The following is a 13,136-nucleotide window of genomic DNA, read 5'->3' as shown; positions in this document are numbered from 1 at the left end:
TGGAGAGAGGTCAGTGACGTCCCGTCATTAATCTGATTCTAGTACGAGGCTCATCGCCAGGGTCGATAGCCTTACTCTTACTGTACGTATCAAATTCAACACCAGATCACACAAACAATTCCTCTACGGTTGGTCAACAATTTCACATTTCTATGATGTCGACCTCAGCTGAGATGCCCATTATTATTATTATTATTATTATTATTATTATTATTATTATTATTATTATTATTATTATATTACTTTTTTATCACATTCATCTTTTTCGACTGGGTGCTTTTATAGAGTGAGGTTCTGGGTTGCATCATGCCTCCTTAGGAGTCCATCACTTTTCTCACTATGTGCACTGTTCCTAGTAGCACACTCTTCTGGATATTTATAAATTCTTTGTCTTTCTTTCTCTTCTAATCTGGTGTCCCATGGCATTGCAACATCAATGAGTGATACTTTCTTCTTGATTTTGTTAATCAATGTCATGCCTGATCTTGTGACACTTAGCATTCCTTCTGTTTCCTTCTTGAGCTTTCTCCGCTCTATTTGTCATTCTTATGTCTCTGTATATTTCTGGGTCTTCATCTACTTTAATCAGTTCTTCTTCCCATGCACTCCTTAGCCACTCATCATTGCTAGTTTTCAGATATTGTCCCATAGCTCTGCTCCCTATGTTGATGCAGTCCTCCATGCTTATTAGACCTCTTTCTCCTTCCTTTCAAGTTATGTATAGTCTGTCTGCATTTACTCTTGGGTGTAGTGCTTTGTGTATTGTCATGTGTTTCCTAGATTTCTGGTCTATGCTGCAGAGTTCAGTCTTCGTCCACTCCACTACTCTTGTGCTGTATCTGAAACATACTGCCCACGTGTTTAGGGCTTTCATCATATTTCCGGTGTTGAGTTTTGTCTTGAGTTTCGCCTCAAGTCTCTTCATATTTTCTTTCCTGATTGTGTCCTTCATCTCTTGGTGCTTTATATCTTTTATTAATCTCAGGTATTTGTATCCTGTCTCATCAATTGTTTGATGCTATGCCATTTTGTTTGTTGACCAAGGCACAATTTTCTATTACAAACTCCATCCCGATGTCCTCAGATACAATCCTTACAATCTGGATTTCTTACCATTAGCTCGATGTCGTCCATGAACATCAGCTGATTAATTCTGTTGCCTCCTTTTTTGAGTTGGTACCCAGCATCCATCTTCTGCAGTACTTTTGTCATAAGAATCATGGCTACTATGAAGAGTAGTGGGGACAGTGAGTCGCCTTGAAAGATCCCTCTGTTGATATTAACCTCTGCTAGTCTTATCCCAGAGCTTGTAAGTATTGTATTCCAGTTGCACATTATATTTTCAGGAAGCTGATGGCATTTTCCTCTGCCCGATATATTTTCAGGTATTCTATTAGCCACATGTGTGGTATCATGTTGAAAGCATTCTTGTAGTTAATCCATGCCATGCTTAAGTTGATTTTCCTCCTTTAACTATTCTTCATTACCATATTGTCTATTAGGAGTTAGTCTTTTGTGCCTCTACTCTTCCTTTTGCAGCCTATCTGTTGGTGGGGGATGGTGTTTGTATTCTCTAGGTAGTTGTAATGCCTTTCACTGATGATACCTGTTAGTAACTTTCACAGTACTGGTAGGCAGGTGATGGGCCTGTAGTTTCTTGCTATATTTTCCTTGTTCTTGTCATTCTGTACTAAGGATGTTCTCCCCATGGTCATCCATTCGGGCACTTTGTGGTTTGTGATACAATGCTGGAGTTGTTTTGCTTTGCGTGGGTGTAGGGCCTAGAAGTTGAGCCAGCATCCATGGACCTCATCGGGACATGGAGCTTTCCAGTTGGACATTTTCTTTAGTTGGTGTCTGATTGTGCCTGTCGTGATCTCAATGATTCTTTATTTTATTCTCCCCATTTCTTCTGCCTTGACTTCTTGGGGCCATGTTGCATGTTTGTTGTGTGATACTGAATTGCTCCATATGTTTTCCCAGTGTCTCTTACTTGGTTTGGCTTCAGGATTTTCCTTAGTTGGCTGTAAGATCTTTTCTGGTTGGTTCCAAAGAGTTTGTACTGTTGGTATCCTTTATTCCTGTACGTGAACCTTAGGATCTTATGTGCTTTGGGTTTAAGCCTCTGTTTTATATGTTCTATTGTATTATTTAGTCTCTTAGTCCCTTCTCCTGTACTTTGTATTTCTCGTTCAGTTCCTCCCTTGTTTTCTTTCTTCTTAGCTTCTTTTCTGCCATCTTTTTCAGTTTATTCAAGTCAGATTTCATCACCATGATTTATTTTTTTCAGGCGTTTTTTCCAAGGCGGTTGCTGTTTTGATTTCTGTTGGGTTGGTTGTGATGGTGGTGTTGGTGTTTGTATTCCCATGAGTTCTGCTACTAGTCTTGCTCCTGCATATGCCAGGTTATTTGTTTCTGTGATATTGGTAGTGTGTATAGTCTCAGCATTTCATTAGCTTCACTTGTTTTCTCTCTTAGTTTCTTTGTGTTGTGGGCTTTCATGGAGGAGATATTTGTTCTTTCTGCATCTGGCTTCATCCATTGTCTGATCTTTGTCACCTATTCCGACCTCTCTGTTACATCTTCAGTGTTTCTTCGTGTGCTGTTGTCTGGTAGCCCATCATACCTGTAGTCTTCTGTGGTATCGTCTCTTAGTTCGCCTCCTTGTCCTTCGTTGCTCGTTGGGTGTTATTATTATTAATATTATTATCATCAAAATAGTTTTCCTAGACCACTGAGCTGATTGTCGTCAACTCTCAGGGCTGGCCCGAAGGATTTGTTTTTTATTTTATTTATTATTCTTTTCATAGTTTGTCAAAAAATGAGTTTTTTTTTTTCCATCTGTCCACCCACCTGTGGTGTTTGTGTATGGTAACATTGCGTCCCCGGCTTTAAATAGTTACGCTATGTGTAAGTTTTAGGTAAATAAAAGGGTATCTGGGTGTACATTTGCAACTTAAAAGGGCTTAAATAATTTACTGTATGCGAATTACACCGTTAATATTCGAAATAGGATATTATTATTGTTGAATACAAGCTGCCTTTTCGGGGTGGCGAATGGAACAGCCAGATGCAAATTCCATTAAACAGATGCTAAACCAAGTTACGTCATATCGTATCTGACTAAAACGCACTTCATAAAAATTAAAAGTATATACTGATATTCTTACGTGTAATGAAGTAACACGGAGCTTAGTAGCAAAGTTGACATCTTGACGTAGTGAACATTGAGAGAAGCAATTTTCCCAACACTGCGTCTGGCTGTTCCATTCCCCATCCCGAAATGGCAGCTTACATTCAACAATAATAACAATATCCTATTTCGAATATTAACAATGTAATTAGCATACAATAAATTATCAAAACACTTTCCAGTTACAAATGTGCACCCAGATATCCTTTTATTTACTTAAACCTTACCCATAGTGTAACTATCTAAAGCCCGGGACACAGTGTTACCATACGCAAACACCACAGGCCTGGATGATAAGGGAGACAACTCATTAATGAGCGTAACCTAACTGTGGGTGTCAGGACAGATCGTGGAAAATGTATTTGATAATGCCAAGAGCGCAAAATATCGGGTAACTTACAAAAATAATTAGTCTCATCCATCAAAGATAAAATCGAATCAACTGTTTTGTGGAGAAATCGGTCCTCTTACTCTGTCAGACAGAGTGGAATAGACTATTAGCTTAGGCCAAAGACCAAACGCTGGACCTATGAGGTCATTCAGCAGAGGGTGGTAAGTAAGATGAAAGAAAAAGAATATGAACAGAAAGGTATGGGGGTTGCAGCTAGTGACTGAATTGACTTTGCAAAGAACCTTAATAGTCCGGGGGCCCAAATGGAAAACCCCACCATATTTTGAAATTGGTAGCACCCCCCACCCACCACTCACCCCTACAGAAAAGCTTTGACACTTTCATATGAAGGAATGGACCCTAAGAAGTAAATGGAAGGGTTATGTGGTCATCTGCAGCGGCAGCATCAGGAAAATATGAGCACTTTTCCATATCGTTAATACTTATTCTGGTAAATGTGCTGAAATGGTGTGAAACCTCAGTCGACTTTCACATTCGTATGATGCTACTCTTTTTTTCATCCTAAACTGTTATACTTTACATTTAATAATTAGAAATATTTTCTCTTCTTAATTGTTTAAGTATGTCTGGCACCTCCAAAAGATGAGAAAATGGCACATTTATAGGTAATATTGTGCAAATGCAAAATACGTGATACTGTTATCTTTAATTTTCAGTATTTCTTGCTCTTTGTGTGTGTGTGTGTGTGTGTGTTTGCGTATGCATTTTGAGAACTTGACGAATCAATTTGATGACATAATGTTACGAATTAATTTGTGAGGCAGGAGATCTTTGAGAACAGAGAAAACGCTGACATCACGAGTGAATACCATTGAGGCAGATGCCAATTTCATCACTGCTAGGAATGAGGTTGTCTGGTTGTAGCAGTACAAACCAGAGAGATTGATGTCAAATAGGTATTCACACATGAGCTTTGTATAGTTCCATATGACCTAACACATTCCGATGGTAGCCTCAATAAAACTGCTAGGAGCAAGCTACTGCCTGAAATAGAAAAAGAAGCAGAATCAGTGTCTCATTTGCCAGCATCCAACATGTCCACAGTTTGAATCGTTTATGGTATGGCTGTCCTTCAGATGATCAGGCAAAGAGGTACAACATGCTTTGGGGAACTTGCAGGAATGCTGTTTAGAATAGTATGCCAGCCTCTACAGACATATGAAAGTTGCAACAGAGTTGATATTGTCCTTGATCAATATGACATCAAAGATTCAATTAAAGTTTTTAAACGTGCACGTAGATAGTCCGCGCAAGGCAATGAAATCAAAACCCATGTTCCTAGCACACCCATTCCAATGCAGTGGAGTAATCTCATTGGAAATCCCAGTAGAGAACATCTTATGGAATTCTTGGTAGAATCATGGAGTCAAATGGGTGAAATAGCCCTAATCAAGAGGTGTACATTGCAAGTGGTTTCCGGGATGGGCTCATCACTCACAAGGTTACTTCAGATGGAGCTGTAGATCAGGAAGGTCTATTTTCATTGCATGAAGAAGCAGACACTCAGCACATGCATCACAGGAATGTCCTCGCGTAGTGTTGTGGTCTCCATACATTGATGTTGCAGTTCTCTGCATACATTTTTGTTACAAGTTGGAAGCTATACATGGGGGTAATAGATAAGGCACGATTCTTATCAGCTCACCCCATAGCAGGAACACTAGGTGATCAACTATGCAAAATGTTGCCTATAGTACACACACTAACTGGGTGTGATGCAACCAGCAGTCTGGTAAGAGTTTGTAAACTAAAGCCATGGAAACTTGTCAGGAAGGATCGACAGAAATTCAGAAACCTCACCAACTTTGGTACTGTGATGGAGATACTTCAAACACAACTAAAAACTGTAGAGCTTCTGATAACTATTCTCTTTGATCCTACTGCTACTGTAGGTGATATGGATGGTGTGAGATATAAGCTCTTCTGTTTTAAACAGGCCCAGAATGATTCTCTACCACCAATTCCTGATTGTCTTTTGCAACTCACCAAACGTGAAAGTTATCAGACCCTAATTTGGAAGCATGCTTTACAAGCCCAACCTAATATTCCTTCCCCAATTGAAAACGGCTGGAATCATGATAAAGACGGGCAGCTCACTGCCACACTCATGACACAATCACCTGCTCTTGAAGCAGTCCTGGAACTTATATAAATCATGTGTATAAGAAATCGGTCTATTTACTTAGCTCTTTTTTTAGAATAACAATGAACGCAGTCTGAAAGTACAGAAATAAGTGGTACTGAAATAACTGTCAATTTAAGTAAGCATTACAGATATGAAATAACTAACTCAATGCTGTTACTGAATAAACAATATATGTAGTCACATAATACATAAAAGTTTCTGTGTCAATATCAGTTACTTACAATGATAATACTATGCTTTAAACAATTTATAGGTTACAAATAGTTATCAATATAAACAATGAAGGGGAGTAACCATTCAAGTAGCATAGCCCATAGTCATACAATGGGGATGCAAAAAAGGCGAAATGTCAGCGTAACTGTAGGTGGTCCAGGCAAAGCGTGGCAATGAGGCCTGTGTGTGTATAGGAGGTGGGGAATGCCTGATTCCTCTTGAAGTCGTCAATGCAGACCCAGATGAATCTCATACCACAGATGACTCAGACTTGGATATGTGAATGTAAGAGAAAAAGTTATGATGTTAGCAAAGTTTTACCTGTGGTTATTCTTTGAATAATAAGCTGCACATTATTGTTTTAAAACTCAAATTTTGCATAATGCATACGTTTTGTTGCTAATGAATAATAATGTGTGTATTTGATATAGTAACATTCCATAATCTGCATACTAGACTATATTTTTGCATGCCTTTGCAAACCTTGAATTAGGTCGCCAGTCGATGTCGACATGTGAAAGGGTACTTGCTAACAGTAAAATACAAAGAGAAATCATAAATGATTAATCATAAGAGTATAATTTGATATTTGTTTGTATGAATTAGTCATTTGGATATGTAGTAATATGATCATCCATTAGGTTAAAGAAGTGCGTTCTCAACACCTTCATCTCCCCATATGTACAGCTATGCTCAGAACTGATGCTACATGATTGCATAGGATTTCGTTCAAAATTCACGAACTGGCAACCTAACATGTGCCAGATTTATCTATTATTTCAGTGCAAATACACTACTATTGTTGCATAGAATAAGGCCATTCTATGTTCCATTATAGTGAAATCTGTCATATATTTCAAAACTGTAAAAAATGTTACATGTAGACAAATTTAAGAAAAAAACCACTTACAAGACATTTTCAAAACTTTTGTTCACTCATTTGACCAAAACAAAGTCATCGTCAAACCTCAATTCGATTATTAAATTAAAAAAATGAAAAAAACTGTCATAAGATTAATATTGCTTCCAAAGCAAGCATAGAATTTGAAAGGTCCTATTTGATTGTTTTTATGCCTCAACACTGAATAAATGTAGATATGTAAATACAAAAGTAGAATGTGCCCACTGATATCAATGTGTGAGTGGAGCGTGGTGTAACATACATAGGTCTACAGTGAGCAGCTACAATGAAATTATCTTGAAAACATTGATTTTATATTGACCAGTCCAAGGAGAATGTTAAGTGCGCTGTCATTGCTGGCACCACTAACCTTATCACACCACACTTTGAACTAAGCAAAATAAAACAAAAATCAGTTCAACTTTAACAGATTACGAATTATACAAATGCATAGAAGGGATTGTATTTATATAACCACAAGGAAAATAGTGCTAGTTGTGAATTCGCAAACTTTTCCACATGTATGACCTTAGAAATAGAAAAAAATGTAACACTACTTAGCAACGTCATGTTGAGTATGAGAATCTGGACGAAACAAAAAGAATCATGTCACATCAGATTTGAGCGTTACTGTACATGGGCAAAACAGTTTAGTAAAATCTTGATAACCTTTTTTTCAATAAGACAAACAATTTTCAAGGTTAAGGTATTCATCTTTTTGAAATGAAAAAATGTCTTCACGATTTATTTGCTTAGTTTGACTATTAGCAGTCTCTGAACAAGAAAGGTATATCTTATCATTTTTCCACATGCATAAAATCTCGTTTTTCGAAAGAGATAGAAAAGTCTGAATTTGTCATTCCTTGATGCCACCTGAGTAGCCTACATGCACCCTAAATAAGTTACTATCGGACACATCTACCATAATAGCATAGCTGTTGCTTTCTGTAGCAGGGGTTGGTGAACAACGACCATCCAAAAAGCTAGGTAGAGGGATGCCCCGTTAAGAACTTATGGAATGGGGAGGTGACTGTCTTTGTGCCGGAGATGAAAAATAAATAAATAAATAAATAAATAAACAAATAAATAATATGAAATGAAGACTTTTGTAGTCGAACATTTTCGAATCGCAAGTTATCTAGAAAAAAAAATCACAGCTTAGAGAGCTTTTTTCCATTATTATATTAAAAGTAAATGAAAGTATAGTTCATTATTATGTCTATAAACTAAATGAATAGCCAAAGAGTACATAAAAGGCTATGTGAATAATATTCTATAGCTTGTAAATAATGTTCACCATTTAGCTTGTAAATAACAGTGTAAAAATAATCTTTAGACCTTGGTAAATAACGTTCACTATCTACTTTAAAGACAATGTCCACTATCTAGGGTGTTTAATAACGTTCACGATCTAGTGTTTAAATAATATTTACTATCTAGCGCTTAAATAAGGTTGAATATCTAACTTACGAATGCCGTTCTCCATAGAGACCGCGAATAACAAGGTCTCAAAAATATTCTTTGGACGTTGGTAAATAACATTAATTATCTAGCACCCTGCCATAGAAAAGGGGCGTCTTCGATTAACTCTAGTCGCGTTCTGTTGTTCATTCCCGCTACTCGTTCAGATCTGGCTGGAACTCCAGGCCGAACAGAAGAGCAAATTAAACGAGGCGACTTACAACCAACTCCTGGATCTCCGCGGATACTCGACAATGAAAAAACCGGGGGTAAAGGGGTTTAAGGCTTTTCTCTCTCTCTCTCTCTCTCTCTTTCTCTCTCTCTCTCTCTCTCTCTCTCTCTCTCTCTGTCAGTCTGTCCATTTATCTACCTATTGCTCTATCTATGTAACTGTTCGCCAATCTATAAACTACGTTAATCTATGTAAAAGACATTAGTAAAATGATCTCATCATGAAGACATATGACGTTATCATATATATATCATAAGGTATAATGCATATTATATAATGGATACATAATTTCGATTTGCTACTAAACACCGTCCGAAATCTTGATGGTTATTACCATTTTTACAAATTCTTCTCTCATTTTCTTTCTCTTTATTATCAGGTTTATTCGTTCTTCACCTCTTCTCCGCTCGTGTCCCTTGCTCTTTGGAGCAATACTACGCGGTCGCCGAAGAATAACATTCACAAGGTAAGATGCCAAACGTTTATGTGCGATATAAATATTATAAAATATAACTGACATCTGACAAGACTGGGTGCCACCCAGGTGACAACAGAGAACTCAAGGGGAAAATAATGGGGTCCCAGGTTGAACCCCAACATGAGGAAAACAAGGGGAAAATAATGGGGAAATATTAAAATCCAGTGGAAATGCAATGTTACACTTAATTAGATTATTTTTACATAAATCAGAAGTATATATATACCCAGGAGCTAAAGGCACTAGCTCCATGGCTCTGAGGTTACGTTAGTTAACAAATCAATTAGTGCCACTATGAAACCCCAGAAAATGGTAAGCCTTTTTAGGAAAAAACAGGAATTTATGGAATAAAACAATTATTGCAAATATCACCAATCATAAAATAATAGATAAATAGCAGCTCTTCAATCTTCCACCCTTGGACTTGAAACGGATGGTTGTATGAACCACCTTGGCACCGGGGAACACAGGAGGTGTACACAACTTCTGCGTTCTCCTAATTCTGCAAATTAAGGATGCACTGTAATGCTCGATTTAAACGCGATTAATGTGACTGGGAATTCTTAAGGCAGGGAGGGTAAGTAATTTTAACACTGTCATGAGATAGCAAAATAAATAAACACTTCTTGTTGCAAGTCACAAGTATTTTTCCACTTCACTTATTCTCTGAAGGAGATGCAATGGGGAATTGAGCTATACATTAGAGCAGGTAGAAATGAAAAGAAGTAAAAGAATTGTGCATCGAAGCAAATGTTCTAAAAATTCAACATGGGTAACCTTTTCCCCTGGACAATCGGAGACTTGAAGTAGCGCCGGACTCGGGAGAAAATGCTTCGACCCACACAAGACTCGAGAGTGTGAGTGGGAAAGCGCCAGGAATGACCTCAAGTTGGCAGTACTTTGACTTCTGTTAGAATGGCCTTGGCTGGCTGGTGCAGCCTTGTTTTATCTCACTCTCCTTGTCCTTTCTCTCTTGTTTGTTACATCTGAGCGCCGGGCTTCTCCGTGTTGTTGATGGTTTGCCTGGAATGGAAATTTGAACTGACAGCACACAGGTGTGGAAAGGTGTGACAATGGGAGGGCCATTAGCTGTAGGAGAGGTGGAGTTTGGGGAGGAGAGAAGTAAAAAAAGCTGCCGAGACCAATCTATAATTACTAGGGAGTGGGGCAGATACGGCTCCTGTGCTCCAACTTGCATAGTCACTGTCTTTCTTTTACGGCAATTAAATATGTTTTTTAAGATTTCTTAAAACTGAGGCCTTAGACATACATCACGTGTATTTATGTTACAATATATACATATGCATATTCCTTAACAAGTTGGAAACTGAAGGACTATTTTTAAGAAATAAAATACTGGAACAAGAAATGTCAAAATCCAGTAAACGTGACCCCCATCTTGTTTTAACTAATTGGACCACGTGAGAGAATGTATTTTGAGTCAAGCCCCTTCTCCCTTGCGAATATGATTTTAGTGTCAAGCCCCTTCTCCCTTGCGAATATGACTCTAAAGACACTGCACACCAGCATGGTAGCTTGTCATCCCCTTGTCATATGCCAAATCCCTGGAAGGGTCGCTCGCACTTAAGGGAATAGAGGCCCCTTTTCTATTATACTTCTCTGTACTTAGGTCCCCCAGTCTAATTTTACAAGAATCCATTAGCGGCTAGTCACCCTCCAACTTGTGAAAGTACACACGTCTCGATGACCTGTCCTTTCTTGCCTTCTACCTGACCTCTTTCCCTCGTTATTGTTATCTAAACCCCTCCGCCTCTGCTACTCCGCCCACACTCACCTGCATGACCAACGGTTGTCCTAAACCTCTTGACCCACGATAGCATCCATTGTACACTACTTTCCACACCTCTCTGACAGCGTCCAATGACCTTCAGGTAGTTAAGAAGGATTGGCAGTGGAGATGGAAGGCCCAAGGAGAATCATGCCAGCCTGAACAGATGTAACTGGCTCTCCTTCAACTGTATAAATATGGCCTTACCTGGCCTACCAAACTGCACTTTGCCCTAGCCAGTTCTCTTGGTAGTATGCCCTAACCTGAAACAGTACCTTACTGTCTAGAAGCAGTTTCATGCCCTATGACTCCGCCCACCTCTATCTCCAACCTTTGTTTTGATGCTGACTTGGCTAGTCGCTTCTTGAACCTGCTATCCCTGCAGCCGGAATCTGCCCAGATGTCCACCTTGAACGCTCCACTGCGAGCTCAAACTAGAAGTTCCTATACGATGCTGCTTGAAGAGACTCATTTGACTGTCCTTGGTAAAGCCTGCAAGCGAAACCACATCCTTCCGCTGATGCCCTGGCCATGACTACGCCCGTCCTGTCCACGCCATAAGTAACTGAAAATTGGAAAGTTTTTCTGTCAGCCCTCACCTCCCTATTCCTGCAAAAACTCAAAAATTCCCTGTTCGGAACTGTTTTTTCCTATTCCCATTTCTTAAACATTCCCATCTCCATCAGACACTTGTGCGAGCATAGATAATTGTGAAATTGCTCTAGACAAGTGATCGCTACCAACCCACTATACACATTTCGCGTAATATCGAATTCAAGTAATTCATATGATTTTGCATTTAGCTTATTTTTACTTGTCCTTCGACTTCTGAATCAGTTCTGACTGCTTTGCAGATCCATGTATCCTGCCTCGTTGTGTGCGCCTTCTTCAGTTGTTCAAAAGTGCCACTTAACATACTCTGCCAGTGCCAAATCTAAAGGTTGAAAGCCCAGGATTAACAAGCGAGAGCAAAAGGTTCACTGACAGTGTTCCACTGCATAGTGTTATTCAATGTTGTTACTCTTAAGTTCTAGATCCCCATTTTAAGTGCTTGCTTGCAACTTGGTGGATTATTACTATTGCTATTGTATATAAGTAGAATCTGTCCTGAGAGTGCCATGGAGCAAATTAGTGCTCCTGTATTATTTAGTGGAGCATAGTATTTCTATAAAAGCTTCTTTATATTTTTCTGTCATTGCCTGCGTGCCCACTCTAAGTCAGCTTCCGTGTGTCTGCAAAAAAAGATGTAGATTTTTGAGTAGAGTCAAAATATTGATTGCTCAGATTTTTTGGTTTTAAAACCTGGCACGTAGACTATGACAGTATAGTATACAGTATATATATACATATATACATAACTTTATCACGAAAATATGGGACCTATTGAATATATAAATAAAGACAAAATCCACGAAGGAAAGTGAAACAGAGTATCACTGTGAGTCCTTTTGGCTTTCTTGCCCTTTACTGAGCACCTGATATAAATATGAAATAAGTTTACAACTAAAGCTCGTATAAATGACAGATAAGGACTATAAAGGAAAACATGTACCTGGAAACCAACACAACTAAAGAATTTGTAGACCTATTCAAAACAGTTAAGCCCAACTGCTCAGAAGCAGGGACAAGACAATTAAAAGACTGTACAATTCAATAAATCTAAATAAAATTTTTACAATAAATACATATTAAACAGAGACACAGAAAATATCTATAAGGTAATTAACCTTATCTTTAAGGTCATTCTTAAATATTTTACTAATACAAGGTCCAAATACAAGCCAGAGCTAAGGTTAAAATTACAATTGGAAGTAAGTTGTACAATGGCAGCTTCTAAAAGATTGCGTAAAAAGAAATCTATCGATCTAGCAATCACTGAACTGCCAGTCCAATTTATCCTGTGAAAGTTTTCACTTAAATGAATGAATATTGCATTGGATGCTTGCCCAGTTTTGAAAGAATACTTATGCTGTTTAATTCTTACTTTTAAATCCTTGCTAGATTGGCCGATATAAAAAGATGGGCAGCCCAAACATTGAATTTTATATATTATGTTGTTGCTTTCCTTAGTGCCATTTTTCATTAGCATTCCTTTTAGTGTGTTATAATCGGAAAAAAACGAGGTTGACCTTAAAAGATTTTAACAATGATTTTATGGGTTCAAAACCGCTGATATAAGGCAAGCTAAGAATGTTCTTAGATGCTGCTTTCTCCAAGTTACTTTCAATATAAAACTTTTTGTTGGCTTTATTATAGCAAAATTCTGATATATGTGAAGAATTACATAAATCTGTTCCTATTTTTCTTATGT

At 38.1% G+C, this 13,136-nt stretch overlaps 1 protein-coding gene across 1 annotated transcript in view; it reads left to right on the top strand.

The window, feature by feature from the left end:
- The window catches only part of LOC135222525 (dynein axonemal intermediate chain 7 homolog), a 40,938-nt gene that overhangs the window by 10,155 nt on the left and 17,647 nt on the right, over window positions 1–13,136 (top strand). The window contains 3 exon segments of the mRNA XM_064260611.1: window positions 1–9; window positions 8,494–8,595; window positions 8,938–9,024. The exon segment at window positions 1–9 is cut by the window's left edge and continues 63 nt beyond it. Of these exon segments, the coding sequence (XP_064116681.1) occupies window positions 1–9; window positions 8,494–8,595; window positions 8,938–9,024 (198 nt within the window).

Source organism: Macrobrachium nipponense, chromosome 3 (genome assembly GCF_015104395.2).
Source record: "Macrobrachium nipponense isolate FS-2020 chromosome 3, ASM1510439v2, whole genome shotgun sequence".
Classification (NCBI taxonomy): Eukaryota; Metazoa; Arthropoda; class Malacostraca; order Decapoda; family Palaemonidae; genus Macrobrachium; species Macrobrachium nipponense.
This window is presented reverse-complemented; position numbering and strand designations above follow the sequence as displayed.